We start from the raw sequence: 18,710 nt of genomic DNA, 5'->3' as shown, positions 1-18,710 counted from the left end.
AGGCTTCATCAGATTGCCAAAAGAGTGCACCCAGCCTCCATCCCACCCCCTGCCTAAAAAAAGCTGGGGAAAAAAAGAGAAAGAAATGTTATAAAAGAAATAAAGGATCTGTCTGGGCTTCCCAGACATATATGTTTTCAATCTAAGCTTTGGGCCTAGATTTTCCACAATCCAAGGTCAGCCTTCTGGCCCCTATATCATGTTATACTTCCTAGGACTCCCATAAAGCTAATTATTTTGGAAGCTTCCAGGTTCATTTAAATTCATTTACCAATACAAAATAGTGGAGAAATTGGAAAGGAAAGCCTACCACAGATTTCTCTTATTTTCTTCTGTGAGTATTAGTTAGAAGCTCAAAATCATCCATGTAGCTAATGAGCCTTGACCTGGAGCCTGTTGAGCAATCTGGGGCTAAGTGCTATGTATTTCTAATAACATGAGCTCGCAGACAGCCGTCTCCCTGATGAAGCACAAACAATGGTTGGTGGAAGTCGTGCCCACTTGGATTGGCCTTTTCTCACCTGAGTTATATGGCTCGATAATCTCCTGTTCAATCTTCATGAGTGAACCACACCATTCTCCCTTGCTTTGTGCCATCTCTAAATTGGTAACACTGGGGATTTTGCAGAGAAAGAGATAAAGGGCTGTTCCCAGCATTCTTTTGCATGTTGAAAATCCCCAGCAGCCCTACCCTCACATCTCTTCGTGGCACCTAAGTGACTCTGGGTTGCTAAAGGCATAAATTAGACAGATCCTAACCCATGGACACAATGATAGAGACTGTGTCTTCTCTTTCAGGTCAAACCTACCTCAGTGCAGAAGCTCATTGCCAAGAGATGCTGAGAATTGTGTCATATGATTTATTACACTATAAACTCAGTGAGGGCAGGAGGAGCCCATCTTATCAGTCAAACAATCAATGAACCGCGAAGCATTTATTATGCATGTTCTCAGTATAAGGCACTAAGGGCTCAGGATGGGGGGCAAAGACAAAAATGGAGCATCCCTTACCCTCAAGGAGCCTGCATCCTATCAGAGAAGAGATCCACATAAAAATAAACCAAAAATGGCACAGGATAAATTTCAGAACTATGAGGTAGAAATAAGCTTTGTGATCTTCCTGAATTTATTTCTTAATCTGTAAAATGGGGACAAGAACACTTTTGCTACCTACTGCAAAGGGTTATTTTAAGGAAAGTGTTTTAGAAACCAAATTAAAGCACTATAGAAATGTAAATTGCTATTTTTGGGGTAAGCAACTAGCTAGATGGCACTGTACAGTGGATAGAGTGTTGGGCCTGGAGTCTGTTGTCCAGTTTTTTGTTTGGTCTCATTAGTGTAAGAAATTCACGATGTTGAAACTTTTTTTCACCAATATTGAGCAGGAAATTGTCTGTCACTAAGAATCTTAGAAAGTTTCCTAAGGACATGGTGAGATTAAGTGACTTATTATTATCAGAAACAACAAAAACCAGGTCTTTTTTATTTCACGGCCAATACTCTAACTCTTATACCATATTACCTTTAGCTATCTGTCTATCTCTCCATTCCTCTAGTAACTATCTAGCTATCTGTCATTCATTCATTATCCCAGACAAAAATAAAGGAGAAAAACTCAGTTTCATTTCTTTGCATAGAATTTAATACAGAATCTTCTGCAATCACATGCTTAGTAAATTAATTTTGATGATTGAAGCGATGATGGTGTTAATCTACATTAAATCATTTTCTTGTTTGTTGGAGAGAATTTATTCTCTCCATCAGGCATCTTTTCCCCTTTGCCATTTACCATTGTGGGAAAGATTTGATCGTTTCTAAAAACCAATGGCGAGTATGGTATCATGGGGCATAGCTTTAGTCCTGGAAGGGACCAGGAACCTTAGAGACCATCTAGTTTATTCCTGTCATTTAATAGATAAGAGAAGTGAAGTTTCCATCAGGGAAGTGACCGGCCCAAGGTGACACAGATAAAGCATTCAATGTGCCAGGATTAGAACCAAATCCTTTAATTACACGTCCAATAAGTAGTGTGCTCACTCCAAAGTCAACTTTCTGTTTCTTGCCTATAATTAACAAAACTGTGTATGTTCTGCACTCTACTAATGAACTTAACACTCCAATATTATTGTCTTTTTAAAGGGATAAAACAACAAACAGGGCTATCTGCATAGGCCACCAAATGCATCTTGGAGCCAAGTGTTACTGTGACCGAGGGATTGACATATTCTATCCTAATGTAACTCCCAGAGTATCTTATTGTGATTATAATGGACTCTGGCTTTTGTTTAATTGCCATTTATATATTCATTCTTTAAAAAACTATGCATATCAAGCTTTTAATAGCTCATAATTATATTACTTTTGGTTTTAGATCATTTCCCCCCCTACAGCTACTATGGTTTTTGCATAGACATTTTCCCCCCACTATTTCGGACAAGAGCCCTTTGCGCCACATGAATAGCATGAATAGACTTCAACTTTTCCTTTTGATTCCAACAGACAGATTAAAAACTAATTATATCCTAGAATATTTTTATAATAAAAGCAAAGTTGAAATGATTTATATACACTTCCAGCCAACACATTTGCAATTCAAGGTTAAAATTACACTTGAAACAGCACCGGTCAGAATGCAGTAACAGCTCCCCAAGCAGAAATAAAAGACGAACATTTTACACATTCCCTTCAGAAGTTTAAAAGTCAGAGTAATGTTACCGAAATATAAACTTTCATTTCTGGCTGCTCAATGATCCTGACTTCATTAGTGACATTAAAGCAAAGATAAGTCTAAGAGTGTTTATCCCCTGCCAGGGAAGGAAGTTCAAGCCTGTAAAAAACACAGCATCTACAGCTCTGGGGATCTTTTTCTTCTGGGTTCTAGCTACCTGGTTGGAACATAGATTCAAACCCCAAAGAGACTTTGGAGAATAGTTGGTCCATCTTCTTCCCTTCCTTCCCTTCCCTCCTTAGATGAGGAAACAGACCCAGAGAAGTTTTATAGGATCCTAGACAGGTTTAGAGGAAGATAGAACTCAAAATCCACAGTCTAATTTCTTTATTTCACAAGAAATGGGGACACAGGTAGATTAGGTGATTTATGCATACAAGTATTAGAGGAAGATTTGAACTCATACTAAATTCAAGGCAAGTGGGGCAACTAGGTGGTGCAGTGGATAGAGCACCAGCCTTGAATTCAGGAGTACACGAGTTCAAATCTGGTCTCGGACACTTAACACTTCCTAGCTGTGTGACCCTGGGCAAGTCACTTAACCCCAGCCTTGGAAAAAGAAAAAAAAATTAAAAATTAAAAAAATAAAATAAATTCAAGGCAAGTGTTTTATCTGTTATACTGTGTCAAAGTCACATGACAGAGCCAGAATTTGCCCTCAGAACCTGTGATTCCAAATTCAGAATCTGAACTAGAGAAAATAATAACAAAAGGTTGTGGTGAACTATCTTTCATCAAGAGACAAAGAAAAAAAATGGCAGTACCTATTCTCATTCCCATTGATACCCATTCACATTCTCTGGTTGCCGTCTTTCTCCAAGTGATAGAATGAGCTGCTTTGGTAGGGATGGGCTCTCCGTCATTGGAGCTCTTTAGTCAAGGATGTCATAGTGGAAATTCTTTTTTCAGGCATGGCTCAGATGAGGCATGGCAGATGAGGTTTCTATAGAATTTCTGTGTTTGTCTGATTTTTGAGGGTTTTTTGTGAGTGGTGCTGCAGTCCCTCTCTGTGGTGTCGGCTAATGATAAATTACAACATAGGATGGAAGGGCTGTGAATTCTTTCAGTATCTTTGCTATGTGACCCCATTTTTCTCTGTGTCTCTTAAATAACTGGATTGTTTTTTAAGCTCAAGAAAGGCTGAAGTATAAGGAACTTTGTTCTCAACTTCATTTTAGTACTCCTTTTCCATCTAAATTCTAAGAACATGGTAGATACTCCATGGGGAATATTCTTTAGCAATTTATTAGAAGTACCTCTGAGATCTTTCAAGGATTCTTGTGAGAGTTAGAGAATGCTTCTTAATACACTTCTGCTCCCCTATTTCTAAGTACAATAATAATATATATGCAAAAAAGTTTGAGGGCCAATCCATACCAAGTACCAAAAGTTGTTCTAAAAATATTGTTTCTTTTTTTACTTAGACATCTTCTCTTTTGTTTATCTGAGCTAGCAAGTGGCTGACTCGGGGGATCAGATCAGGACTCTAGTAGCAAGGGGGTCAGGAGAGACATCATGATAACCCTTTCTTTTGTTTTCTATCTCTATATCTGGGCCAAAGAATGAAAACTGAATAAGGACTATCTTTTATTAGGTAATATTTCCTGGCCTAAAATGTGGTACAAGCAGCCACTGGTCATTGATATTCAGAGCTTCAGATCCAAATAATTCAAAGTGTTTACTTATATTGAAATGTTTCCTTGGATATATTCCTTGTATCTTTGGAGAAAGAGGTTGGGAAGATCAAGGAAGAAAAGTTAAGTGGCCAGGGATAAGAAGACTGAATTATGAAAGCATGATTAAAAATCTTTTTAGCAGCACCAATAAGGAATACCAGGAGACAAGACCAATTAGGAATAGTCAGTATCTCATTCACTATGTCTTTTAACTTTCAGGAACTCTTCATCAAGAGAGGAAATGAAAATATGTTAGATTTTTCCATCAAAAGTTCTGTGTTTACATTTCAGAATTAACCACTTATCATGTGCTTGACTTTGGCTGTCATAAAACCTTTGAGCCTCAGTTTCTCATTTTTATAATAAAAATGTAATCAGATTCTCATTAGTGTAAATAATGAATCTCCTTAAATGGTCACATAATTCAAATGTGTATACATAATACCAATGGGCTAGAACCAATGACCATCTTAATGAGGAAGCAGAAGCTAAAAGAGATTGCTCAGGATCACTCAGCTGCTAAATATCTAGGGCAGAATTTGAACCCAGGTCCTCAGAGTATGGTGGTGCAATCTTCAGTCCTATGAATGAAGTGGAAATTTTGAAGGTAAAATGAATATTAGGGATCGCCTTGATCAGCCTCTTCATTATATAGCAGAAGAAACTGAATCCCAGAAGAAAACAAACAAAAAAGGGCATTGTGTTATAAAGTAAGTGATGTTAAAAAAAAAAGCAGTTCATCACCCTTGACTCTTAATTTTCTGAGTGTAAATTAAGGATAATGAAAGTATAACCCCAGGAAGTAGGTGATATGAAAGAGGATAGTATATAGAAAGTAAATTGTATTTACAGTCAAATGACCCTGTTAAATCCTACTTAGGCACTTCACTGTATCACAGACACTTATTCAGTGTCTATTATAGGGTTAGTTTTAGTGCCTACCTGGATTGTTGTTGAGTCATTTCTCTCATGGCCAATTTTTCATGACCCCATCTGGGGTTTTCTTGGCAAAGATAGTGGAATGGTTTGCCATTTCCTGATTAGATAAATGGGAAAAATGAAATGATCCCTGCTCTCAAAGAGCTTATTTTAACCTTTTTTGATTTTATTTTTACATCTGTACAATGAGTGGGGCAACCTTATTTTCCTTCCATGCTTAGTCCATAATTCTCCGATCCTATGTGAAAGAAAAAGTACTTTGCACACTAAAAAAACTCAATAGAAATGTGAATTTCTATTATTTCAAGTTTTAGGTTTTGTGGGTAGGATCACCTATCAAAAGGAAGCTCCAGACTAGCTATGTATCTTGGCTAATTAAGGGAACAAAGATAAACCATTTGGACAAATAACCAGACCAAGAAGCCAACTCTTCCTCTGTATATGCAGACCCCTTCTTCATAATAATGTCATTTATTCCCAAAATGGAATTCTAGCTGTATCCTCTCCTTTCACCCCACCCTGTCCTGCCCTGCAACCTGCAGGGATTTCTTACACACTAGCACTCGGTTTCCGTTCATCGACTAGCAAAGTCCAACAGACCAGAAGCCAGTCGTTTCCGTTTCATTCATCTTCAGGAAATTAAAGGATTTTGGTGAGCATTCTCAGTGCAGGGAAGGGCACTTGAGGAGTCTGTTAAGCTTGTCTTCCTTTGCCTCCTTTGTGCTGCCTGTCAACCGAAGCTGTGATCTGGTTGACAATATAATATCTTTTAGGTCATTCGATCGTGTCTCCGAACCATCACATCCTTCCTTCGAGATCTTGGGACAAGGATAGTTAATGACAAGGAAACATCTGTAGCTTTCAAATGCCTAGCATGCTATTAAACTATAAAGACAATTCAAGCTTAAAAAGTCTTTAGATTGTGTTGTAAGCTTGTCTCCCTTTATGGTGATATGACTAATTCTTGTCCTCAGCAGCAGAAATAAATTCTAAAGAGGACTTCACATTATTTATCAAAGAAGCAAATGGGCTACAAAATAAACAAACTATGGGTGCATAGAATTCTTGGGAATTCTTGGAGAATCTCCAAAGCTCCTCCCTGTCCTCCCAGACCTCCCTACCTTTGGACTCACCCAAGTAGGACAGTGACTATGTTTTTATAAAAAATATGTTCAACACATGTAAAATGTATGGGATTGCCTGTCATCGGGGGGAGGGAGTAGAGTGAGGGAGGGATAATTTGGAAAAATGAATACAAGGGATTATATTATAAAAAAATATATAATTAAAAAAATAAATAAATAATTTTTAAAAATATATATGTTCAACAAAAAGATAATATATAGTCTAACTCCATGGTCCTCTCCAGTGATGTTTGTGTTTATTTTTGAATTACACTCTTCTCTCTTCCCCATCTTGATCCCTTAGAGCAGGGGTTCTCAAACTACGGCCTGAGGGCCAGATGCGGCCCGCTGCGGATGTTTATATGGCCCACTGGGTTATGGCAAATGAGCTGAGGGGCAGAGACAGTGTAAGCTTTTGTTTTTACTATAGTGCTGCCCTCCCACAGTCTGAGGGACAGTGAACTGGCCCCCTATTTAAAAAGTTTGAGGACCACTGCCTTAGAGTATACCATCCCCTTCTCATAAGTCCATTGCCCTCTGACCTTGCCAGGGTTCCTCTGTGAATCACTCCTACCATCCATTGCCTTTGTTCTTACTCACATGCTACTGAAAAAAAGTTGGAGAAAATCATGAAACCATTCTGAATGTATTCTCATTTTAGAAAGGTGACCCCAACTCATCCCAAGAAGTTTTCCAAGCCTTTTCATTTCTCTTGCAAACTCTCACAGCTTCCCTTCCCACACTCACATATTTTACTGAAGAAATTAGGATCATCTTCCCAGAGCTTGTCTTCTTCCCTTCTCTTTAATCCATATCTCACAGATCTTTTTTGTGGGGGGGGGTCTCATATAATGAGGTAGTCCTTGCCAGGACAAACCCCCTGTACTTAACTAGAAATTCCATTTCATTCTATCTTCTCTAGTAGATCGATCAACCCCTCTGTCATTGTCACTTAATCTTACACTTACAATCATGTCCATGTCTCTTCTATTCTCAAAAAAATGTCCCTAGATCCATCTATCCCTAGTAGCTGTCATCCCATTACTCTCTTTCCTTTTCTGGCTAAGCTATTTCGTTTTCAATAGTATTTTATTTTTCCTAATTATATGCAAAGACAGTTTTCAGCATTCATTTTTGTAAAACTTTGTGTCCCAAATTTTGCTTCTTTTCTTTACCTCCCCTTTTCCCAAGACAGCAAATAATCTGATATAGGTTAAATATGTGTGATGCTTTTAAGCATATTTCCATATTTGTGCAAGAAAAGTCAGACCCAAAGGAAAAGAAACATGAGAAAGAAAAGAAACAAACAAACAAAGAGGTGAAAATGCTATGCTTCAATCCATGTTAAATAACCATTATTCTCTCTCTGGATGTGGATGGCATTTTCCATCCGATGTCTATTGGAATTGCCTTGAATCACTCCATTGTTGAGAAGAGCCAAGTCCATCACAGTCGATCATCACATAGTCTTCTTGTTGTTCTGTACCATGTTCCTCTGGTCCTGTTCATTTCACTCAGCATCAGTTCATGTAAGTCTTTCCAGGCTTTTCTGAAATCTGCCTGCTCATCATTTTTTAATAGAACAATAATATTCCATTACATTCATATACCATAATTTAATCAGCCATTTCCCAATTAATGAACAACCATTCAGTTTCCAGTTCCTTGTGTGACTAAACTTTTTGATGAGGCTGTTGACAATAGGTATCTTCTTTTCTTCTCACTCTCTTCTTACCTCTCTACAGTCTGGCTTCTGATCTCACCATTCCCCCAAAACTCTCCTCTTCCAAAGTTGCTAACAATTAAAAGTCTTAATTGCCCAATCCAATGGTCTTCTTGACCTACACTGTTCATCACTCACTTTTCCTTGTCGTTCCTTCCCTCTGTACATTTTCACGACACTATTCTCTGCTCCTACCTAGCTGATTCTTGTCTCCATTTTTTTTACTGGATCTTCATCCAAGACATGCCCAGTCACTTTGGGTGTCCCATAGGGTTCTGTCTTGGGTCCCCTTCTTATTTTCCCACTACACTTTACTTGGTAATCTCATGAGCTTTATGGATTCATTTATCATTTCTGCTCCTAATTTCCAAATCTATTTGTCTAGCTCTGCTCTCTTGACTGACCTCCAGGCAATTCCACCTGCATACTGAACATCCTGAACTTTATGTCATAAAAAATATTAAACTCCACATGACAAAACTCATTATTTCCCCCAAACCCTTCCCTTCCTGGTTTTTCTATTTTTATACTAAAGGGTGCTTTAATCCTCCTAGTCATCCAGTCTCATAATCCAGGTTCCATCTTCAAATTTCTCACTATCCCTGCCTCCCATATCCAATCTGTGGCCAAAGTCTATCGATTTTACCTTGGTAGTATCTCTTATATAGGAGCCCTTCTCTCTGACTCTGTCACCTCCCCAGTACAGGATTTCCTTACTTCATACCTATAATATTTCAATAGCCTATCAATCAGTTTCCCCACCTCATCTCACCACACTGAAGTCTACCTTCTACTCAGCTGCTAATTTTCCTAAAGTGTAGACATGGTCATGTCATACACCCTTTTCAGTCCAGAATGAACATAAAATCTTGTGCTTGCTATTCAGAGCACTTCATCATCTCCTCTCCATCACTCTTTTAAATCTGACTCTTCCCCCTACACTAGGATAATGCAATATCAGTGGCCTCCTTGGTTCCTCACACAAGACACCCCCAGATTTGGGTATCCCCCCCCACTTAGAATTTCCACCCTCCTTTATCTTGCCTCTTGGCTTCTCTCAAGTCCCAATTAAAGTATCATTTTCTATGGGAAACCTTTCTAGATCTCTTTGAATTTTAATGCTTTCCCTTTTTTGATTATCTTCAATTTATTATACCTTAATTGTTCCGTAGTTAAATTACATGTTGTCTCCCACAAAAAGCTCCTTGAAGGTAGAGATTTCCTTTGCCTTTTTTTTTTGTATCCTCAGCACTTGGGTTACATAGTTAGATGCTTGATAAATGTTAATTAACTGACTGACTATTTAAAAGTGCCCATTTCTGCCCCATTCTTACCCTTATTGTTTTGAATTTGTTTTGATACTCAGCCCAGTTTTCTCCTTTTAAATTAAAATCCTTTTCCTCCTATTTGTTTTTTTCTCAATCTCAGAAACATCTAGTTAGCATTCCTCCTTACAAAAACTCTAAACAAATCTCATCCTTTTCTCAGCCTTTCATTTAGACTAAACTACCCTCTCCCTCCTTTGTTTTAACATCTCACAGAATGCTTTATTCTAGAGGGGGTTGTTGGTTTCTTTTTTGGTCACATTTGGTAGATTTCCATCGAGTTTTCTCTAAATGTTCTTTCCAATTCACTTCGAATAGTTGTTCTCCAAGCAAAGTAGAAATACTCCATTTGGGGAAAAAAAATCAATTTGTGTGGGTAATTCCTTGGTTACAGCATAGTTCTGAAGTATGGTATTCAAATGTAGGCACCACATTTTAGGAAGGAATTTAATGAATTGGAGAGCATCTCATCCTGTCTGGAAGAAACATAACAAAACAAAGCCAGTCTTGAAGCATATATTGAGCACCTGCTATGTGCTTGCATTGGGGACACACACACACACACACACACACACACACACACACACACACACACACAAAAACATAAAAAGATAGCCCCTATTTTCAAGAAGTCTAATTGCAATCTAATGAAGAGACAACATGAATACAACTTTGTTTAAACAAGGACAAACTGGAAATGATGAATAAATTAGATATAGAGGATTGAAATAAAATGGCAAATCCTGCATTGGTGTTACCTGCATTGGGTGGATAGTGGTGTCCTGGACAATAACAGGGAAGTTTAGAAGGAAGAAAGGTTTTGGGGGAAAGATAATAAGTTCAGTTTGGGACAGTTTGGAATGTCAGTGAGACATCCAGTTCAAGACATCCAGTAGGCAGCTGGGTATGCGAGGCTGTAGGGTAGGTAAGTAAGAAGTTCTTTGCAAAGCTATAGGGGTAACAGACTGTCTATTTCAGACTTCCACTTCACGAGAGTTCCTTAAGTAGGCCAGGCTAAGGGTTTCCTTGTTCCTTGGCAGGACAAGCATCCAAACTAGATAAGGTTCTTGGCAGGGATTTCAGTGGGCAGTCTGGTTTCCTGTTGGCTTTATCCATTTTGGCATCAATATTTCCTGCCATTTTTCATTCTTATCAGCCCCCCTGGCTTGACTACATCAACTTTTCTAATGACTGTTTTCCCCCCCACCCCCACCCCTCTTCAATCCCTATGTCCAGATGGAGGCCTTCTATTCCATCTTTACTACAGAGCAGCAAGATCATGTCAAATCTGTGGAATATCTGAGGAATAACTTCCGACCAGAGCAAAGTCTGAATGACAGGGTGGTGTCCAAGTCAGCCGTTAAGGATGCCTGGAGTCATGACATGAGCGACCTGGAAAATCCACTGGGAACCGAAGCCTCCAAAGGTAATGGGACTGAGTACCCTGGTCTTGGAAGAAATTCCTTTTCTTTTTTTTTTCCTTTCTTTCCTTTTTTTTTTAGATGTACAAACAAGATCTTTATTATTATGTAGAAGAAGAAAAAGACAAAAAATGACTTTGAATTAAAAGGTGCCCAGAGCCAGTAGAGAAATACAGCTAGTTGACTGTTGTTTTTTTAAAGTATCCCTGTGCAAAATGAGAATCTGCAGGATAGTCATTTTAAGCAGAATTGGCAGTTTTGCTACAAGTCGCTAATTGAGAAGATGAAAGGCAAAGAAAGGCCTTTAGCTCTTAAGCAATAACTAGAAAAATTCTAAGAAGGCACTTTACTAGTTAAGAGTATTGTATTTGGGGCAACTAGGTGGCACAGTGGATAAAGCACCAGCCTTGAATTCAGGAGGACCGGAGTTCAAATCTGGTCTCTGACACTTAACACTTCCTAGCTGTGTGACCCTGGGCAAGTCACTTAACCCTAGCCTCAAAAAAAAAAAAAAAAAAAAAAAAAAAAAAAAAAAAAAAGAAGAGTATTGTATTCTTTTGGACTTTGGAGAAAGCAGTGAATTTGTCATCTGGAGGACCTTCATTCATGTCCCTTGTAATGTCAATAGTGTAAGAAAGACAGATGGATATACAAGTCACTCAGACCTCTGGGACACTGAGCTTGAAGGCAAGGGACAAGAATTCATATTCAGACTCTGCCATTTTCTTTCCTGTTTAACCCTCAGCATTGAATTTTCCTGAACCTCAGTCTTCTCATCTAAGACAAAATTGGAGTATGTAATATTGAGGCTCATTTTTAGACGATAATAGTGTTTTTTCTAAACTGCAACTTAGCATAATAGGGACAGGCCCTCTACAATGTGGATTAGCATTTTCTCTACAACCTTCCTTGTTTATTGTTGCTTAGGGCAATGAGTAGTTAAATGACTTACCCAAGATTTCTTACAGTATGGGAGAAGCAGCTTGGCTTAGTGACCTGAAGTCAAGAAAACCTCATTCTAGTCCCATTTCTCAGAAAGGATCAAAGAGGTAGATCTTGCAGGGAACATAGAGCTCTTCTAATTCCTTATCCTTATGTAGAAATGGAGGGCAGAGCATTTGTCTTGCCTTAGATCATTAGCATTATTTTATTGGCCACATTCTAACAGTCTTCCCCTCAGAGTCTCCAGTTCTTGCGACCAGAACCCTATCATCTGTTACTTGTCTTCATAAGAAATCCCCAGGAATCGTGAAAACTTGCCTTTTCTCACTTCTCCTTATGAAAGAAATATGACCATTTCTCATGGGAAGGCAGAAAATGGGCCCTGTCAATTTCATGATGTATAAAGATTAAGGCTGTTGGGATGCTGTGAGTCCTGGTCTGGACAAAGACTAAAATGAATAGAGCTGAGACCCCAGGGGTGTTAGATCTTGTTATGAGGGAGCAGAAAAGGAATAAGAATTGGCTTTTGTTGGCCTCAGTCTGAAGAGAGTTGACTTACAAGCCAGCGTTCAAGGAATCCTGTAAAGAGAGTGTTAGGCTTAGAGACAGGAGACACCTGTGTGGGAAGCCTACCTGTCCCTGGCACCTGCTGACTTAGGTGACCCTATTTATGTCACTCAACTCACTTCTATATATTAGATGACCCTAGGCATATCACTCAACTCACTTCTATAGATTGTCTTTAAGTCTGTTTCTTAATTTGTAAAATAATTATTTTAAGGCTTCCTGGACTGTATAAAGAATCAAATAGGAAAATGGAGGAAAAATGATTTATCAGCCTTAGAGTAACAGAGAAATGTCTGTTATTGTTGTTACTCTCTTATAAGCTGTGAAAAATGGTAAGTTGGTTCAATTTGGGGACTTTAAGCAAAATACTGATAAATTGGAGTTGTTATTGATAAATAACAATTCCATATTGATAAATAGGAGGGAAGTGTGGATGATGGAAAGACCTTGAGTTCTTACCAAATGAGGAATGGTTAGAGAAGCTGGGGATATTTAGCATAGGGAAGAGAGAACTCTGGAAAGGTATGATAAATTTCTCAGTATCATTGATTTAGAGCTCTTGAAGTCATCGAGTTGAATTCCTCATTTTCCAAATGAGAAAACAGAGACATAAAGAAGTTAAATAATTGCCATGGCTAGTGTCAGAAGTGGGATTTGAACCCAGGCCTTCTATCCATGATTCCCTGTCTTCAAATATTTGGGAGGCCTTCTTGGTAGGGAGGTTAGGCTTATTCTTGGCTTCAAAAGGAAGGATCAGGAGCGATGAATGGAAATTACAAAGGAATACATTTGGATCGATATGAAGGAAAGCTCCCTAGCTATTCAAGTTGGGCTGCCGCAGATCAGGCTACCTCAGGAGAGCTTCCCCATCCTGGGAGGTTTTCAAGCAGAGGTCCCACGACCTCATTTCAGAATGCTGGAGTTTGGATAGAGGTGCATAGGTTAGATCATGGTTGGATCAATTGGCTGTTGAGGCTACTCCTACATTAAAAATCCTTTCCTGCCCTTGGCTTCTGAACTTTGTTCATCAGTGGCATTTTTCATTCCTAAAAGTGATTCAAAACTAGGATAAGTTAACTGACTTGCTGACTCCATGGGCACAGGGACAAATATGCTCGTATTCTGTTGGTCTGTCCATAAAGAACCAAGACTGCCACTGGTTGTCAAGTGTCTCTTTGTTGGAGCCGGAGGAGGTGCTCAGAAATCTGAACAGGAACTCACAGGAAAATGAAAAAAGGGCTTCTGCACATGGATTTTTTTCCCTTTTTAGTTTGCTTAGTTTTATTTGAGGATCCTGGGAGAAGCAGGAGATAGGTTGGCCAGATTCCCTGGAGAAAAGCCTGGCTTCGGATAATTGGGGGTCAAAGCATTGTCAAGGGCATGATTTATTGTCCAAGCACAGTTTGAGGATTAAAAAACCCAGAAGTCCATACAATACCTGGTTCAGGCAGGCACGAAAAATCTTCCTCAGGTTATTTTATTTTTTTTTTTGCCTGACTACAAATACAGAAAACAAGTGAACTCAGGGGCTGTCTCCCAAGAGAACTTACTTGGAAAGAGTGGGGCTCTCAGGGATTGATTATTTTGTGAAAAGTGTGTAGAAAGGACATCTGGGGGATGAGGAATTTATATCACAAGTGAGCTCAAGCTCTCGTAGCTCAAAATTGCTGGGGTTATGACAGTTATAAAGCTTTCCCCTGAAAAACTGGATGAGCATACAATATATCAGCAGTATATATAGATTGCAGGCAACTTATTACCTAAGAAAGTTAGGCAAGATAATGCTTTACATTGCATTAAATTGTCAAAGTGGGAAAAAAGGTTTACTTGAGTGTAACTTTCTGTGCATTTGAGCAGAGATGAGGGTCCTTCTCTAACAGAAATCAGTCTCCATTCTTTAGGGTATATTGGGGGTACAGTTTAGACTCCTGTGCTGATTCTTCAGGGGTAAATGATGGTGGCTACTCATCCTTCTCAAAACAATAGGGGTGTCAGTGAGGAAAGCTCTGCTTTTTCCATTGTAAGCACGCGGAGATCAGTGATTGCCTTCTATATTTATCTCAGCAAAAATATCATTTATACAGCACCCACTGTGTATGAGGTGATGTACTAAGCACTTTACAAATATAATCTCTTTTGAGTCCCACAACAATCCTAAGAGAGAGGGGATATTGGTATCCTCCTTTTACAATTAAAGCAATTAAGGCAAATAGAGATTAATGATTTGCCCAACATATTCAGCATACATTGGATTATTTGCTGTTTAGGGAAGGGAATGGGGACAAGGGAGGGAGAAAAATTTGGAACATAAAATTTTGTAAGGGTGAATGTGGAAAATTATTTTTGCTTATATTTTGAAAATAAAAAGCTATTATTTAATTAAAAAAAAAAGAAATACAAGCATTTTTAAAAAAATGATTTCTCCATTTGTCCAAGCCTGAATTTGAACTCTGGTCTTCCAGACTCCAGACTCATCCTCCAATCCATTGCACAGCTACCTGTTTTCAGCCCCACCTACCATTCCAGTGCTATGGTTTTTATTGTTCAGTCATTTTGCTATTCTATCTGAATCTTCCTTCATGACCCCATTTGGGGTTTTCGGCAAAGACAATGGAATGGTTTGTCATTTCCTTCTCCAGCTCATTTTAATTATGAGGAAACTGAGGGAAACTGGGTTAAGCAACTTGCCCCAGGAGCACCCCGTTAGTAAATGTCTGAGGATGGATTTTTTTTAAGGCAATCAGCATTAAGTAACTGGCCCATGGTCACCTAAATCTTAAGTATCTAAGTCCAAATTTGAATTGGTGAAGAGGAATCTTTCCAAAGACTATATGGTCAAAAGGCTATGTCAGCTTTGGTTATTAATAATTATTAATAATATTGGTAACTAATAATAATAATATTTACCATGATGGTAATTCACTAAACATTTTAAATATCAGATTGGTAGCATCTAACTGCCCATTTCAGCTATCTCAAATTTTGATGATGGAAGTCTTCAGAACTATACCTTTGTCAAGTTAAAAGCCACATAGGGAAAAACATAGCTCATGTGAACGAATTATACTCTTATTACATTCTGATAGAATGAATCATCTATTTATTTAAGTAGCATATTCTCATTATCAGTCAATCAGAAAATATGTATTAAGTGCCTACTCTGTGCTGGGCATAATACCAAGCTCTGGAAATACAAGTACAAAAAATGAAACAATCCTGATTCTCAGTAGTATCCATGAAGAAATGTGTTTGTGGTTGAACCTTCATGCCATCTCTACTTATTTCAGTGACATAAACCTACTCATTCTTTCCTTGTACTCATATTTATAATCAATAGAAAAATCTTAATTTAATAGACTGCTCCTTTCAATAGAGGATGTGTTAGCTGAGCCTTAACTCTCCTGAATTTGTTGGACTTCCTTTCCCTATAACAAGAATAGCCAACGTTTGGATGGTACCTACTAAGTTCCAAGCACTGTGCTCAGAATTTATAAATATTATCTCACTTGAGCCTCACAACAATCTGGGGAAATAGGTATTATAATTATTAATATTGTTATTATTAGTTCCATTTTACAGATGAGGAAACTGTTATGTTGGGTGCTATTCTATAGCATTTCCATTTTTCTCTCCTAAGATTTCATTCTCTCTAAAGGGTGAGGCAACATGGAACAAGGGAAAAGACACTAGTTCAGGAGTCAAAGGGTCTGGGTGCAAATCCCACCAATTACTATATGTGTAGCCATGGGCTACAATTTCCCCATCTTTATAATGAGAGGGGAATACATAGTCTCTGAGTTGTTCTAAATCTATGATCTTAAGGGGGAAAGTTATCTTTGTGGCTTCTGGGCTAGTAGAGCATTATGGTCTAGCAGATAAAAGTCTTGGACCTGAAATCAAGAAGACCCAAATTCAAATCCTGCTTCAGAAATTTAATAGTTGTGTGAATCTAAGTCCCTCTACATTCTACATCTATGATCCTGTGATTCTCATAGCTAGGTTTTAATTAGCTCAGATAATGACTCTTCCAAAGTGACTGCATGTATTTGAATTTGCACTATTCAAAGTTAGAACAATGTAAAATGTGGTCCTTGGTTCTAGGCCAGTGGAAATGTGCAGTGTGAGTGCTAATAATACAGCTATTCCTGGGAATTCATTATTCCCATTAATCAGAACTTGGCCTTAAGTAATGACTTCAATTGAAGGATTTGGCAGTGATTAAAGGCCTGCCATATTTAGGTTCTCTCTGGATGGTACCATGATGGATAAGACTTTGCCTTGCCTTCAAGAAATTTTGCAGAGCAACTGAGTAGTCCAGGGGATAGAGCACCCTGGATTTGGAATCCAGAAGACTCATCTCCCTGAGTTCAGATCTGGTCTGAGACCTTTACTAGCTGTGTGACTCTGGGAAAGTCATTTCACTTTGCTTACCTCAGTTTCCTCATTGGTAAAATAATCAGGAGAAGGAAATGGCAAACTCCTCCAGTATCTTTGCCAAGAAAACCCTAAAGGGAATCACAAAGAGTTGGACACGACTGAATAACAACAGTAACCACAAAAGAGAATGTGATACACTCATAAGTAAATATACTGCAGATTAAAGTATAAAACATTGTGAGGGTTTGTGGGAAGGAAGGTCTGCTTCTGACTGAAAGGATTAAAGACCCACAGCACTGGCAATTGTGCTGACCCTTAGACATTGATTCCAGAAGAATTCAGGAAGGGAAGTCCAAGGATCATAAGCAAATAATACTAATGCCTTAAGGTTTCCCTAGGGCTTCTCTGACGAATATCCTTACTGCTTTTTAAAGGAACCCAAGATCGTGGATTTAAGACTAGAAGAGCTTTAGGTCAATGAGTCATCTGTCTCATTTTGCAAACAAGGAAACTGAGGTACATAGAAGTGAAATGACTTGCCTAGTCACACAACCATTAAGTATCATAGCACAAAGAATTTGAACTCGAGTAAACAAAATAAATTATTTTTGTGGCCATTTGCTTTTGTTTTCTTAAGGTATCCGCAGATGAAAGAACAATGGAAGATGTCAGGGGGAAAATGTCTATTATCTTACAACAGTATTCTTTTGAAAGAAAGACTCATAATGAACATTGCGCGTAACATTATTTTTCAGTTGCAATAAATGGAAACAGTATTTGGGTGAAGAGAATGCTGAAAAGCATAGTTAAATCGCAAGGAGGCTCTTTCTCAGTAAATAACTTTGACAGAGTTGATGATTTAATGGGGAAGAGGTTCCCGTTATTCTGCAGCCCATCCTGGGTGCACGGGAAAGAATAGCCTGTGATTAAGTGCTAAACACCATCCATTGTAAAGACTCTCTGACTGATGAATGGCAAAAAAAAATAACATTTCTTCTAAGAACATGAGAACATGTGGCTTATTAATTTAACCAAACCTGTTCAAGTCACAATGGAACCCAAGCCATTTGATCTGATAACTCAATTTGAGGACCTAATTAAAGTAGCCCAGAAAAACAGCAAAAGGAAAAGAGAAAAGTGCTCAAATTGCCCAAATCATCTCCAAGACCCTGAGCCATTAACCCTTTTCTGAGGGGCAGAGCTCTTGTATCTCCATGAGGAAGAAATCCTCCCATTTCATCATGTGGGTTTCATCTCTTTGCCACAATACAGCTGAAGCACATACATTAAAATGTTCATAACCTCACTTATGGTAAATCAAGAGAGCTGGAGAAAGAAAGTGTGTGTGTGTGTGTGTGTGTGTGTGTGTGTGTGTGTGTGTGTGTGTGTGTGTGATTGTTTTAAGAAATCATGTGTTCTCTTTTTGTTTGCTAATTTGGATTGCAAATGCTACTTGACATTGAAATCATCATTTTCAGTTATTGGGGGGGGGGGAATTAAGGGCGCTCTATTTTCAATTTAATCACTTACACTTACACTCACCAAATTAATGAACTTGAATTGCATTATCTTATTAAAAGAAACTCTGATGTGAGCACTTAATTCCCTTTTAGGCAAGCACCCTCCTAGACATCCATAAAAAAAGTAAAAAGAAAAAAAAAAAAAAGAAAGAAAGAAAGAAACCACTATTTCTTCTCACTGGTAGAAAGTTTAAGCAAAGGGAATTTGGGCTTAAGAGCATCAGTGTAGAATTTCTTTTTTTCACCCCTTATTAATATTACTAACATCATGGATTCCAGTTTAGCCATCTTGGGTTTTAGAATTGCCTTTAAAAACAAGAAAGGTCTTCTCATTGTCTCAATGGAATTGTCATTTTGACCATCTGGTG

The 18,710-nt window shown here is 38.3% G+C and overlaps 1 protein-coding gene across 2 annotated transcripts in view; it reads left to right on the top strand.

Moving 5' to 3' along the window:
• PTPRG (protein tyrosine phosphatase receptor type G) overlaps positions 1 to 18,710 on the top strand; it is an 807,880-nt gene that overhangs the window by 632,837 nt on the left and 156,333 nt on the right. For both annotated transcript variants that reach the window (XM_074284229.1, XM_074284228.1), the window contains exon 8: positions 10,752 to 10,941. In XM_074284229.1, the coding sequence (XP_074140330.1) occupies positions 10,752 to 10,941 (190 nt within the window). The remainder of the gene's footprint in view (positions 1 to 10,751; positions 10,942 to 18,710) is intronic.

This window comes from Sminthopsis crassicaudata, chromosome 1 (assembly GCF_048593235.1).
Source record: "Sminthopsis crassicaudata isolate SCR6 chromosome 1, ASM4859323v1, whole genome shotgun sequence".
Lineage (NCBI taxonomy): Eukaryota > Metazoa > Chordata > Mammalia > Dasyuromorphia > Dasyuridae > Sminthopsis > Sminthopsis crassicaudata.
The sequence above is the reverse complement of the archived record's forward strand: the minus strand, read 5'-3'. Positions and strand labels throughout refer to the sequence as shown.